We start from the raw sequence: 15,635 nt of genomic DNA, 5'->3' as shown, positions 1-15,635 counted from the left end.
GTATCTGTCTAAGGGGCTGAGCTAGAATAATTCAGGGACTACAAAGTCCTAGCCTAGTTAGTAATCTTTTCACACAACCCAAAGCCCAAACATGAGCTATGCTTTAAAAAACTAGTTACGAAGAGTTGGTGACTAGGTGGGCTCGAGGGGATGAGGGATGTCAGCTCACCACTGGCTGGGAAGAAGGTCTCTCTACCTCCCACCCCTCTGGATACAATTTTTACTTTAAGAGCAGCACTATACTTCTGTTTTCAGGTGAAAGGTTCCTAAACTACTCGCAACCCCAGGGTCCATTGGTAAGGCCAAACCTAAATCCTTGAGAGGGAGGGGCAGCCAGGGGGTGGAGAGGAAGCCAGGTTGGCTACTGCTTGCATTACAATTAGACCACGTGGGCAAGAAAGAGGCGGGTTTCAGGCACTTGGTAAACGAAAAGCAAACTTCTTTATTGTACACAGTACAGAATATAACGCAGCTTGGCAGGATGCAAACGGCCCTGCGCAGGGGAAAGTATTTCAAATAACTGGCAGGTTAAAGCCTTTCTGCACTGTAGACTTTCCACACTCTGGAAAAGAAGCAAACAAACAAACGAAACCCCAAAACCCCCGAGAAAAACAAACCATTCGGGAGGTGCATGAGTCCAATGGGAATGCAACGGTGATGCCGCCGTCCTGTGTCCCGTGACAGCACAGGCCACGAAGTTACAGCAGGGAAGGGGTAGCTCAGGCTACAGAGGATTATTTTCATACTTGCTAAGGTAGCATAAATCCATCCAAAAACAAAAAACAAAAAACTCCCAAACCAGGATAAGTAAAGAAAGGAAAAACAAATCTATACAGCATTTACAACAAATAAATCTCTAGCCAGCTGGGGGTAAAATATGCATCTATGTATATACTATGTGTAGGTTAGAAAGCTATAAATATGGTTTAGAAGGAGTCCTTTGATTAGAGTAGAATGCTAATTAAGGCCCGAGCTATAAGTTCACCATCTTTATGGGCTAATTAGCTTCCAACAGAGGAGAATCTTATGTTTCCATAGCTATAAAGTGCACCCCTTATCCCTGTGAACCTTTTCACAATCGTGCTGTTGGTCAAAGGGGGACAGTTTGAGACTATGGAGCGCCCCAGTAATAGAAAAGCCATTCAAAGCATGTGTCTTACATTCACGGAGTCATCCCTGCCTCCCCTCACACACGAGGAACAGCACAGTCATTCCTGATGTGGTACGCATTGTGGGGAGCATAGATGTCTACCCACAGAGCAGGCAGCAAGGTACTACCACGTTTCTCTACTTTGAGCTCAACTTTCACACAGCTTTAGCTTGGTTGTTTAAAACTTTTCCAATATAATACAGCAATCAGAATAAACTTAAGAAAAAAGTGGCAGGAAATTAGAATGCTAGCGCTGTTTTACCTGTCAGTGTCACACGTAAGTCTCAAACCCTACTGAATCATAGGTAGGGTTTAAAGTCCAAGATTTAAAGAAAAAGGAAAACAAAACAAACTGATGCAATGGAAATTGTCATCAGTCATGCCCAGGGAAGAATCCCCAGGGTTCTCATCAGGTGACCAGGTTTCCAACGGACATGACATGTGTTATGTACATATGCTTTCCAGAGAGGGCATGTTAGTGAACACGGGGAACTATACACAGAGAATCTAAGGTTGTGTCCAGGCTGCCCTGTACACTTCAAAAATTTACAACTCAGGTGCAAATGTTCCATCAGTCTGTCTGGTGCAGAAAGCACTAAGCAGGCAACAAAGCGGGCTTTACACGGCTAAGGGGAAGCCCCTAGCAAAGCCCCTCTCAAGCTGCAGTGTCTTTGTAAGTTGGCACGGCCCTGGCTAGAGGACACAGTGCACAGTTACCAAAAGGTTTGTTTTTTTTTTTTTGCTTTAAATACCAAAACTACAAAAATCAGTTTATAAACTGTTTTTCCAAAACAACCACCAAAACAAAACAATCCCCCGAATCAAGGCAAAACAAAATACTGTCAAAAGTGTTAATCGCCCTTCTCCTAAAATGAAAACCATCCACACTCAGCCATGTGATTAGGAAGAGAAAGGGTACTTGCTCTACTTGGTGGTCACATGGCCGGAAGGTTCCCAAGGATAGCAATGGTTTATGATTTGAGAACCATGGAGTGGGTAACAGCTGTTCTGACTGCCCCCCTTTTCTCCAGACCAAGGGGAGACATTTCAGATTGAGCTGGAAGAGCTCTCCAAATTTCTAGATATATTTTTAACCCTTAATGGTTTGAGCCTCCCCAGCTTAGCCTACCTACTTTTCTATGGGTTTGTGACTTCTTTTTTCAATAAATTGTGCAAATCAGAGCCCTTCTGTGTAAAGGCATTTAGTAGTCCGTGATCAATGCAGATTGTCACACACTCTGTCCCATTTTGTGGGTACTAACCTGAACAAGGTATTGCTTTGCATATATTGTCCACAGTAAGGAGGCTCCATTTTGATCTCTTCCCAGAAACCTCATCAGAGTTGAGGCACCAGCCTTTTGGTGGTTTTCTGCCCCTCTCTGTTCCCACTCCCCAGCCAATGTGTCTGTCTTTAAGGGTGCCAATCCAGAGACGGCTTAGGTTCTCCAGATAATACTCGAAGGGCAAGCGTTAGGAACAGCCAAAAACACAAACAAAACCACTGCCCTCATTTGCCTGAATGGGAACTGCTAGCTCTAGGGTTTGGCCACTCAGCCAATCGGAAACTTAGTAAGCGAAGCCTTCAGCGTAGGGGAGGCTGCTGCAGCGATCCATGTCCAAGAGGTAAGCAGGGTTGTCCTCGAAGTGGGTCAGGGGCAGGGTGTCCTCCTCGTTGAGGTGGCACTCGGACTCTGCCTTCAGGAACGGACGCTGGTTGTCCGGGAAAGCCATGGAGAAAAGGGCATCTGGGTCACAGACGAATTTGTAGACGTATCGCTCCCCAGCCACCTGGGAGAGAAAACACAGCTTACAGGGCCCAGCTGGAACAGGGCACTGGGCTCAAGAGAGTCGAATGAGGCATTTCTTAGTTACCAAGCTCTCAGGGAGCCAGGGAGCAGAGGAGGCTCATTGGGAGCTGATTTCCCGAATCACTCAGGTTTATTATGAGAAATCCTGGGCACCTATTACCTGCCAAGTGTTTTATTGACACCACAGCTTAGAAGTTGAAAAAGAAGATATTTGAATTTCAAATTCACACTAGATAGGCTCTTTTAAAAGAAAATCCTCACTTTCTGTCTTACAGTGACAGCTTAGGGAGCACGATTATGCTGAGGCTGGTGCTTGGTGTTCCAAGAAGGTATATAGATTGAGATGTATAATGCAGAAGCCAGACTATGTTTTCAGTTGCTTCCAAAGTTTACAGTCTTCACAGTATGGCATTGTTATTTTGAAGGGTTACGAATTTTATTAGAGAGCCTGTGTGGAAATTTTAAGTATGTTCCAAAGCCAAAGAGAATTGTTTTCTGGCTTACCTGCAGTTTTAAATCACTCACTGCATGGTGCAACTACACAGAAGGAACTGATGACTACCTTTACATGGACTTTGTGCATTATAATATTAAAACCCAAAAGTCCTGATTACTCAAGCGCCTCATGGTGTAGCTGGTGAGCCATCTGGGTCAATGGGATCACCCTGTCTCTGCTGGTTGTTTAGCAACAGTACAACAGGGCACATAACACCAAAAATCAAACCCGACCATCGGCTTTTGTCAAGAAACCAGAGGGGCAAGGGAAAGGAGCTAAAATTACTGATAAACATTTTCAGACTAACAAGCTTGAATGCCTGCTTTTATGTCTGTGCTATAAATTACTCCTTTACTTGTCAGTATCTCCCACTACAGTGTAGCTCCTTTGGGGCAGGAATCGAGGTTTGACTTCAGTGCTTGGCACAGAGTTAAATGGCCTGGGATGGGTAGACACCCTACACTACCCTCCCCAGCTTTTTTTTAAAGTGTACAATTCAATGATTTTTAGTATATTCACAGAGTTGTGCAACTGTCAGCACAATCAATTTTAGAATATTTTGTTACCCCAGAAGAAACCACATATCCATTAGCGGTACTCCCCATTTTTCCCCAATTCCTCTTATTCTCCCTTTTTAGTGTTAATATCATTGGGTTGAGTCCTAAGTTCAAGAGGGAGAGCCATTATTCTTTTGCCATCTCCAACTCCAGATCCAACGTGATAGAGTGTAACGAAGACAAAGTAACTTGAACTAATGGAAATGAATTGTTCCTATGACCAGCTCCTAGGTTTTCTAAGGAAGTAGAGGAGAACTTTATTTCTGGGAATAAAATAGTCAGAGTTACAGGAAGGCCCAGGAATGAGGCTTGGGTGGGTCCAAATCCTAACACTTCCTTTTGTTAGCCATATGCTTTGAATAAAGTCATTCAACCTCCCAAAGCCTCTATTTCTAATAAAAATGTAGATAACAATCCTTGTTCTAGTCTTACAACATAATATATTTGAAAATGTTCCAGAGATAATAATGTGCTATCCAATGTAGGGGATTATTATTTTATTTATTATATGACCCACGAGTAAATGGGAACTAAATAAAAGGTGAATGATAGCCTATCAGTGTGTGGAGAGACTTAGAAAAGCTGGAGTCCCATACCCTCAATTTTTAAAGGGAAAATTGAAGTTCGCAAAGGTTAAGACTCATTAATGACTACACCAGGACTGGAAGCCATACTGCTCCTGGCTTCTGATCCAGTATTATTTCCACTGTGCCCTCCTGCCTCACCCTCTAACATAAACTTACTTTTGGGGTTGGGCTCAAAGGTGAAACTGTGGCTTAAAAAACAAGATAGGGATGGCCGATTGTATATATCTCTGCCACCCTTAACACTTGCTGTCGTGAAGACGCTACTTGTCCAGTTTCATACACACAGTCCCTCATTCCTAATGTCTGAGCTCCAGGGAATGTTGATGCAGACACCCAGGTCCTGGTGACTGAACATAGAATTGTCACTGTAAAATAAACCTTAAGACCTATTGGGATAATTGTACTGTACCTCTAAACCAGCCTCTGGAGCAACAGACTTCTTAAACCCAAGATGTAGAAGCAAAGCCACACTTCTTCGGTTAAAAAGAGATTTGAGAATCACAGCAGAATGACCGAAGAGCTGGATTAAACTCAACAATTCAAGCTTGTTAGTCTGAAAATGTTTATCAGTAATTTTAGCTCCTTTCCCTTGCCCCTCTGGTTTCTTGACAAAAGCTGATGGTCAGGTTTGATTTTTGGTGTTATGTGCCCTGTTGTACTGTTGCTAAACAACCAGCAGAGACAGGGTGATCCCATTGATCCAGATGGCTCACCAGCTACACCATGAGGCGCTTGAGTAATCAGGACTTTTGGGTTTTAATATTATAATGCACAAAGTCCATGTAAAGGTAGTCATCAGTTCCTTCTGTGTAGCTGCACCGTGCAGTGAGTGATTTAAAACTGCAGGTAAGCCAAAGGTGCTATTAGAAGCAGAAAGGGGTACCACCTAACCCAATCTGAAGTGAAAAGGTAACTATTGAGGCAGAAAACAAACAGAAGCCGGCTGGGTGATGAAGGTATTAGGAATGTTCTAGTTCTTAAGTAGGATGGTAATTTAACAGATGTTTTCCCATTGTATAGTAAGCCTGATAACTTATATGTATGTGATGTGTATATTCTTTGGTAAACAAATTCTACATTAATTAAGAGAAAAGGTGGCTGTGCTAGTGAGCAGTCAAGTAAGAATGAGGAAATGGGAGTTAGACGGTAGACTGGGAACAGCCTTAGAATCTGTATGAAGCACTGGAAAGTCTACATTTGATTCAGAAGATCATCAACAGCTGTTGAATATTTTTTTTAAGGTAGTGAAAGGAACATGGGGTCACATTACCACGTGCCTATGAGAAAGTTGAATTTAGCTTCTTTATAGACAAGTTCTCAGCAGTTATGCCCATATTCTTCTGCTAAGTTCATCTTGTTGGCTGCTACCATGTCAAGTGCCTAAATGTGTAAATGCTAGGATCTAGGGAACAGTACAGTATAAAATTTGGTGGCAAAGAAAGACCAATAAAAGATTTGCCATTCTCATCTTCTACTTATCCACAGGATGTTAAGATTGTGACCCTCACTACCTGTATTCCAACAAGGATTTTGTACTGGCTTCCTCAAAATACACTTCATCTTCTCTTCTGCAAAGAACAACCTGCTACCAGATAACTCTGCAGCCATTTTACAAATCTTGGGTTTTTCACTTGAGTTCCAGTTTCTCCAGGTTGTGAAAGAGAAATAAAATTTTGTTATTCCTCTAACTAACACTATTGAGCACATCAAACCAACAGATTGGAGGTCTAGGTGTTTTAACAACTAGAGACTTCAACCAAGCTCTTGAGGGAGTAGAGACGTACAATTTGGTTCCCTCACATGCTCCTTTATGGATACAACAGTTGGCCTAAGTTTCTGGACATTTACATAATGGAGGCAGTTTTAGTAAAGCAGAGGAACCTAATTTTCCTATTGTGTGTTCCACACACAACTTCTGGTTTCTACATACCCAACAGCACTAAAGGCACTTTGTTCTATCTCATTTGATTCAACTCAAGTTTGTTTTTTTAAGATTTTTTTCCTACCGTTTTTTCCCAGCTATTATAAACGGTCTTACTACAGAAACCCAAGACACTGCCTTTGAAAGCAGTTACAATGGTTTCATTTTCTCCTACAATTGCTCACCTTCTGCATGATGCCCTTTTCGTAGTAATAGCGCAGAGAACGGCTCAGCTTGTCGTAGTTCATGGCTGGCCGGTTCTTCTGGATGCCCCAACGCCGGGCAACCTGAACAGACAGGAAAGCAAAGAGCAATGGAAACACATTCCTTGGGCCTAGTGGTTCTCTCCCAATCCCATCACAGCCAGTTCTGTAACCCAACTGCTTTGGTTAATGATCCATTTCTCTGATCCGGAAGAAAGAGCATTTAATTCCCTCAAGACCAAACATTCAACAAAGGTGATGATTCAGTCACAACTGTTACAAGGTGAGACCTAAGGTGGAAGAATCCTAGCACTTTAAGACTGCAGAGGACTTGGCTGACGTCCCAGAGGATGCAGGCTCTCTACTGTTTCTCCACGTATGAATTATTGACCAATACCCATAGACCATTAACATGTTGCCATTAAGTGCTATGGTTTCTGTAGCAGTCAATAAGAATAATTAGAATGGTCATTCCTGAAACATTAGAAACACACTAGTGAGTTGTTAATGGGCCAGCAGAGCAAAAGTTCAATTCTAATAAGATTGGAGAGGGGCTGGGAGATGTTTGCTTATTGCAGTTCATGGACTAACAGGGAATCAGATCATTTCAGCCTGCTGCCATCCAATCCTCTGCTCCCAGCAGACTTGCAGAATGGACATTAAAGCATGTAGCACCATTATCCACTTAATGAAAAATTAACAGGGCTTTCCAAACAGTTCTGAAGTGCATTATGTCCAACCTAGTCCACCTGAGGTGCAGTGATGGGGCGGTGTAATTGGAGCTTTGGGCAAAGAAGCCTCAGCAGGAAAACTTCCTAGTAGAGTTTCCTAGTTATCAGAGTGGCCAAGCAATTTCTGTTTTCAAGTATCTCCACTTCCAAAATCTTACTTATGAGGATGAGTGTCAAGGTAGGAGAAGAATAATTCTAGAAATGTGAGTTTTCTCAGCAGTCTTTAAATGTATGCAAACCAAAGGGTCATGTTTTGAACATTTTAGGTCATTTGTGGAAACTTAAAATAAAAAACAACTAACTATATTCTTTTGATTTTCTGAAAACTAAATGTTAAACATGGACTAGGAAGTAGGGCGAAAACACCATTTCGCATAAAGTCTTTCCTTAAAGTATTTGGGCAGAATGAAAGCAACATCTCCTAAATTTAGGATTCTAACATGACCTTTAATAAATTCTAGGAATGATCTGATAAGGAAGAATGCATCTGTCTTAATTACATAAGAATAATTCAATAGCCATGATTCTACTCTGCCTTGCAAGAAACCCTGTGAAATTTAAATTTCCATTCGATTGCTTCATGCCCCTATGGCATACCAGGAGATGTCCTGGTCTCCTCTTTTCTCCACATTGCACCTACTCAACTCTATCTCTGAAACAGCCACAAAGGCAAAATTAACCAAAAATTGCAGGCTGGTTAGAGAAGATAAACATTTTAAACCAATAGAAATAGTGGTAGGATGGAAAATCTGCAAAACTAATATAAATCCTTCTAAACTGCTAAAAAAAATGACATTTTATCAAACTAATCTTTAATTGCTGTCTGCTACAAGTGACACAGGGAAATTTTAAAAGAAGCTCAGCCTCATCATTTTACTATGTTCAGTGGTGGAAAACAATCCCTGGATATTTTTCAACTTCAGTGGCGACCTCTCTGCTGTCACTTGCATATGCAATTGCTTACTGGAGAGGGGTTTGATATATGCATAGATTTCAAAGCAGCTCTGGTAGCCATAGTTACTGACTCGTCCTCTCCGGCCAGAGCCCTGATTCCGCAGCCCTCGCCACGGCTGCTCTACAGTAATGCGTGATGCGGCTCAGCTCCAGAGCAGCTGGGAATTAAGGCTGCCCCTCTTCTGGGGTTGGGGGAACAGGCGATAGCTTGTTAGCAGTTCTTTCTTTCTTTCATCTCTCCCATTAGTTACTTTGGAAGCACACATCTTGAGGACCGAGGCTGAAGGAGTTAACAAATCCACCTATCTCCTCCACCCCTTTAAAGAGAGAGAGCAGCCACAGCACAGGGAGTGGCTCTTTCTAGCAGCCCATCCCTTAAAACCTCCAGGCATCAGTTATCTGCCACATGTTCAACAAACAACCCTACCCCCCAAAATATTCATTAATGCAGATTCACAGTTAAAATGGCTCCAGATTAAAGCCGAGTCAGACATAATTGAGAGGGTGCTAAGCTGGATGACTATCAAAAGACATTTGATTAGGGGGCCTGCCAAAGCACAGTTCTAAAACCACAATTTCCATGCACAGTGTAATGGGTATTATGGATAATTACCCAGAGTGCACTACTCAGCCACACAGCTGCCTACAATTACGTCCCCAGCAGCTTCCTCCTCCACCTCACCCTTCAAGCTCCCCCCATGACGACTTCTTCCAGCTTTTTCCAGGAGTTGGTACCTTCCTGACATTAACAAGAACGGGGCCCTTATACGAGGAGTAGAGGGGAAAGGCTCAACAAATGTTGCCTGCCCTGAGGCTGAAGTGCACAGGTGGAACCCAATTGGTCCTGGGGTAAGAGAATGGAACACTTGGAGCTTGCACAATGGTGGGGGACTTCGAGGTGGGGTGGAAAGAAGCCCTTCCTGAAGACACAGAGCTGCCCAGTCAACTGAAGGAGACTCTAGGCCGCCACAGGCCTCTCACATGACCTGGCTGCTTGGCATTTATGAGCATTCTGGATTAATATTAGTTTCTTTATTAAGTAAGAAAGCAGGGGCCCTCTGCCATCTGTTCATCATTTTCTTTACCACTGGTAGGAGTGCAGAAGATTCAATAACAGCTTTGCAAAGGGTCATAACCAGGTTTACCTGCAGCTGGACAGCCTGTGCTTAGGCCTGAGGCAGTGGCAATAAAGTAATAAAAGCTCCTGTTTGTGAAATGAGATAAATCAATAAGAGCTGCCCACATGACAGACCTACTTTCCAAGAGCCTCGGTGAGTCTAGGCGACATGCTTTCCTCACACTTCACATAAACCAGGCCACGATAGGAGGAAAGCAGTGAGGAAAGGGATGGGCCTATGTGGATGCATAGCTCTCCAGGGGCTGGAAGCCTAAAACATGGCTCCACTTCTACGTCACTTAGCCAGAAAGAAAGCCTTCAAAAAACACAGCAGCACTAAACTCTGGCTTCGAAGGTAGACTGAGCCTAAGAGAAGCTGTGTACGGTCTAGATGTTGACAAATTTCCATTTCTGTGAATGAATACAAGACAGGGAACACAAACATATATCTTCTTTTCTAACTCCCTTTAATGAAGCCTGCCTTATTCTCCTACCAATCAGGTTTCTTCATAAGTTTCCAATCTATACATTCTCCTCCTTTTCCCATTTTAACTGTCAGACCATTTCCTTCTTCCAAACCAAGTGCCAGGTTATTACCTCCTGCTGTTAACCCCCATGCCAGCGTATTCCCTCGGTGTGCTAAAGCGAGCCCTGCAGTTAACTGGACAACATCTAAAACTGTAGTTGTTGCTCAAATGCCTTCCAAGAGTGTTGTTCCCATTTTAATTATACTCAGCCCAAAAAGATACCTTTTGCTCTGCTGGTTTAATACATATGCCTAAGTACACGCTACCAAAAGAAGCATATGTCAGTTTTTGGGGGCAGTTATTTGTTGTTCATTTATAATCTCTCTAGATTCTAAATCAAACAAATTAAAAATCAGCCCCTTTAGAATATGCTACACTGAGAGCCTGATTTAATTTACTTTGTTATGTGATATTCAGGAAAAGGATTCTATGGTCTTCTCCACTGAAGAAATGATACTGCTTCTGTCCATAGGCCTTACTGTCAATAAGTCTGGGCAAAAAAACAGTAATAATGTTTTTTTTTTTTACTAACAAAATATTGGAGGTTTGTATCATCTCTCAAATACATTATTTTGATGCCATATAACACGCTAAAAAAAAAAAATCCAAGGTCATAAGATTGATCCATCTCTGATAATTTTATTTCTCCAAGTTAGAGCCATTTGAAATACACAGTGGGGCAGCTGCATTCTGTAATATGTTACCAAAATGTCATACAATATGTTCATGGAGCCTAGACATAGGCTATGACACGCAAGGGCTGAGACCAAAACGAGTCTGTATCATTGAAACAACACTTGAAAAAGACTTTCCAAGAGAGAGAACATATCCCGTTTGAATATAAGTTCTCATGGCCTCACTCCGCAGATTTTGTAGGAGTGTTAAAAACACTTTTTACATATGCTACAGTGGAGAACTCTGCCTGTCCATGGATTGTAAACTGTTCTATTAATAGGAAGGGCACTGCCAAGCCCACCGGCCAGGCCAGAATGTGAATGAGAGAAAAGAGCAGAATTAACACAATAAAAAGCCTCAGTGGAAATCTAAACAAACATCATAAACGACAAATCAAAAATCATCTGATAGCAGAGCACGCACGTAAGCAGGTGGAAAACCATACCATGCTCATGGATCGGAAGAATCAACATTGTTAAAATGTCTATACTACCCAAAGTGATCTACAGATTCAACGCAATCCCTATTAAATTACCAACATCATTTTTCACAGATACAGAAAAAATAATTTTATGCTTTGTATGGAACCAGAGAAGACCCCTTTTAGTAAAAGCAATTTTAGGAAATAAGAACAAAATGGGAGGTATTAATTTATCAGACTTCAAACTATACTACAAGGCTGTGGTTATTAAAACAGCTTAGTATTGGCACAAGCACAGAGACACAGACCAGTGGAACAGAACTGAGAATCCAGATATAAAACCATCCTCATATAGCCATCTAATCTTTGACAAAGCAGACAAAAACATACACTGGGGAAAAGATTCCTTATTCAATAAATGGTGCTGGGAAAACTGGATAGCCACATGTAGAAGACTGAAACAAGACCCGCACCTTTTACCTCTCACAAAAATCAAATCACAGTGGATAATAGACTTAAACCTAAGGTGTGAAACTATTAGGATTCTAGAAGAAAATGTGGGAATGACTCTTATAGACATTGGCCTAGGCAAAGAATTTATGAAGAAGACCCCAAAGGCAATCACAGCAACAACAAAAATATATAAATGGGACCCGATCAAATTAAAAAGCTCTGCATAGCCAAAGAAACTGTCATGACAGCAAACAGACAACCTACAGAATGGGAAAAATTTTCGCATGCTACACATCTGATAACTAGAATCTATTTAGAATTCAGGAAAGTCAGCAAGAAAAAATCAAACAACTCTATCAAAAAGTGGGCAAAGGACATGAATAGAAATTTTTCAAAAGAAGACAGAAGTATGGCCAACAAACATATGAAAAAATGCTCAATATCTCTAATCATCAGGGAAATGCAAATCAAAACCACAATGAGATATCACTTAACTCCAGTGAGAATGGCCTTTATCTAAAAGTCCCAAAACAATAAATGTTGGCATGGATGTGGAGAGATAGGAACACCCATACACTGTTGGTGGGACTGCAAACTAGTGCAACCTCTGTGGAAAGCAATATGGAGATACCTCAAAGAGATACAAGTAGACCTACCATTTGATCCAGCAATTCCATTATTGGGCATCTACCCAAAAGAACAAAAGACAGTCTATAAAAAAGACATCTGGACTCAAATGTTTACAGCAGCACAATTCATAATTGCAAAGATGTGGAAACAACCCAAGTGCCCATCAATACATGAGTGGATTCATAAAATGTGGTATATGTATACCATGGAGTACTACTCAGCTATAAGAAACAATGGTGATATAGCACCTCTTGTATTTTCCTGGATAGAGCTGGAACCCATTCTACTAAGTGAAGTACCCCAAGAATGGAAAAATAAACACCACATGTACTCACCATCAAATTGGTTTCACTGATCATCATCTAAGAGCACATTTAGGAATAACATTAATCGGGTGTCGGGCAGATGTGGGGGGGGAAGGGGATGGGTGTATACATACATAATGAGTGCGATGCACACCATCTAGGGGATGGACACACTTGAAGCTCTGATTGGGGGGGGAGGGGAAGGGCAATATACGTAACCTAAATTTTTGTACCCCCATAATATGCTGAAATAAAAAAAAATCATCTGAGTCCAGCATCCAGTGCTTACCTCCTCTGGCTCTATCAGCTTGAACTCCATGCCTCGGCCTGTCCAAGCAATGAAGTGGGCATTGGCAGGGTCGTCAAGAAGGGTGACCAGGAACTGCCACAGCTGAAGTGAACCTCGCCTCTGATAAGGGGGGCCCTCCCGATACATGGTGGGCTCCTGTTTGACTTTGCCTGTTTGGGACAAAGACACGTATGCAATACTTTAGTCTTAAATTTCTCAGTTAATTTGGTCAAAAAGGCATTGTTAACACTGATTTAATCATTTAGCATGGTAAGACTGACTGTGGTGTTCCAGCATCTCCAACCCTCTAGCTTAGCAAAAGACTTAGGATGGGGCTACTTACCTTCTAGTCTCTCAGGCACAACACAAGTGTCATCAAAGTACAACCGGGGATCCTTTTCATATGAAAAACCTGGAAGAGAATTTAAAAACAGACTACGCTGCTTAACCAATTCTCTCTGTGTTGTACTAAATCTGTGGATTTAAGGACTAAAATGGAATTCTATCATATCAGGTCCTGAGCCCTACTGCCGTCTGTATGCCACACTGAATTTTCAGAGACTTCACAAGGACTTAGGGGTTCAAGTTCTGATAGGGGTTCGAGTTCTGATGTAATCACCCAAGCCTCAGTCAGAGCAGCATCAATTCCAGCTATTCGCACTGAGACTGCGAGGAAGCGCTGAGTCACCAGTAAGTTCCTTCACATCTTGCTCATGAGGTCTGCATGGATCAGTGTTGCCGTGACTAAGCCTTTACATCTGAAAAGACATCTTGTCTATTTCGGTTGCTTGGCTGGATTTGGTTGATCTCTACCCAACCCTGCCACTTTCCTTTTCGCTAATATTAATTTCAGCCTTTCCTACACATTGTCTAGGCCACCCACATACCTAGTTCAATTATGAAAGAGCTTGGAGGGTAAAGAATGTTGACAAAATGAACAAGAACTTGGGCCTATAGAGGATTTTGAAGAGAAGTGAAAAACAAGTTGGAGGTATTATTACCAGACACAGTGGATAGACACTGAAGAGACTTTCTAGCAATAAAACTTACTCATTATATGGAGGACAAAACAGAGGCCAAGAAATGGGAACCGACTGGCCCAAAGACACATGCCAAGGAAACGAAAGGAAGGTAAGGCAAAAAGCTGCAGGGGTCAAGGAGATGGAAGGATGGCCTGATATTCTCCATCCACAAACCCTCAAGGATGGCTTCAGTGCTGACCACCATGTCACCGGGCACCCTGACAAGATCAGTGGTTCAAATCAGAGCCAGTTAATAGACGGCCTCAATGGGGATCACATGCTGCAGGGTAGCCTGTGTCCAGAGGCTTAAGGACTCCAGTGTCCTTCACTAGCACACTTCTTGGGAGAAGCCCCAGGAGCTCCTGTCTGATTAGTGATGGCTATGGCACCCTGCGCTCTGTTCTCAGGTTGCTTCACCTGGCTGTTCAGTATAGGCATACGTGAGCTGAGTATGCAGCAGGGGCAGGCAGTGGAAAGCGCTCTGCAGTACGGGGCTTTCAGCAGAGTTGGAGAGGGTTTCACTGTGACTTGAAAAATCCATGAGTAAAGGCGCCAAGACATAATCTTGCTATTCTTTGTTTCTTTAGTCAGCCCAGATCAAGTAGCTTCTTGGCAGGACCAGCACCATTTTTAAGAGGTCTGGGACCAGAGAAACACTGTCCAACTGAGACTGCTTTGAGGTTTGTATTATTCATTTTTGTTTTCTCAGCCATAAGCATGATTTCTCTGATGCTTAACTACATCAAAGGAAGTATATTTTATTGGCATTTATTTATTATTTAATCCACTAAATAGTTATGCCAGATGTTGTGCCAGAAGGGGGTAGGTAGCAAGGAGAAGAATATAGACTCAGTCCTTGTTCTCATGGAGCTTACATCCCAACTGGGGGAGACAGACATAAAGGAGAAAAAGACACAAACAAGACATGGTGTAGCATGGAAGTTAAAGAAGGCAGGCCCTGGAGCCGGACTGATGGACAGCAATTAGCTGTGTGATCTTGAGTAAATTAATCTCTCTGTGTTTCAGTGTCTTCATTGCAAGATTGGGGAAGATAATTCCTTATAGGGTTGTTATGAGAATTTAATCAGTTTATATATATTCTGTTTCATTGATCTATTTCTCTATACCAGAGTGCTAAGGATAGCTCCTGGTACATAAGTGTGTAATAAATGATAGTTTAAAAAACATATTAATAGCACACTATGATAAGTACTATTAAGAAATCAATTGGATAATGTGAGAGTTTTATCTTATATCCATCAGGGATTCTAAACTCCTTGAGGATAAGGACCATACCCTGGCTATCTTAGTGTCCTCATTGCACCTTACACATAATAAGTGCTAAATAAATATCTGAACAAATGAGAGATTCTATAGTTCATAAAAAAAGATTTTAAGAATATAATGCTAACTTCTAAGCCAGGGATTCAATGACTCCTGATAAATTTATTTTTCAATTTGGTAGCAGGAAACCTTTTGACTTTTATGACAAATTGGTATACTTTATATTATAAACAAAGGTTTCATAATCCATTATGCTTCATGCTTTTTGCCTTGGCTACCAGGAAGCTATACATATTTCTCAACCTTCATATGTATTTTGATATTCCAGTAAAGTTTTAATGGTCTTACTATAAAGTCATTATAAGTGAAACTATTTCAAAGTTTACACACCTGTCAAACTTGCCATGTTATTTTTGGAGCTTTTCTTCCTCTAAGGTAAGGATAATATATCCACAGTACAGAGGGAAAAAAACCCGTAAATCTAGATTAAATTCTTGGTTTGGTT

At 41.7% G+C, this 15,635-nt stretch overlaps 1 protein-coding gene across 1 annotated transcript in view; it reads right to left on the bottom strand.

Annotated features, from left to right (window-relative positions):
* Window positions 1-417: 417 nt before the first annotated feature.
* The window catches only part of ETV5 (ETS variant transcription factor 5), a 60,711-nt gene continuing 45,493 nt past the window's right edge, over window positions 418-15,635 (bottom strand). The window contains exons 10-13 of the mRNA XM_069472810.1: window positions 13,168-13,236; window positions 12,825-12,994; window positions 6,705-6,806; window positions 418-2,938 (exon numbers count right to left, since the gene is read on the bottom strand). Of these exons, the coding sequence (XP_069328911.1) occupies window positions 2,717-2,938; window positions 6,705-6,806; window positions 12,825-12,994; window positions 13,168-13,236 (563 nt within the window). The 3' untranslated portion in view covers window positions 418-2,716. The remainder of the gene's footprint in view (window positions 2,939-6,704; window positions 6,807-12,824; window positions 12,995-13,167; window positions 13,237-15,635) is intronic.

Source organism: Eulemur rufifrons, chromosome 7, assembly GCF_041146395.1.
Source record: "Eulemur rufifrons isolate Redbay chromosome 7, OSU_ERuf_1, whole genome shotgun sequence".
Classification (NCBI taxonomy): Eukaryota; Metazoa; Chordata; class Mammalia; order Primates; family Lemuridae; genus Eulemur; species Eulemur rufifrons.
This window is presented reverse-complemented; position numbering and strand designations above follow the sequence as displayed.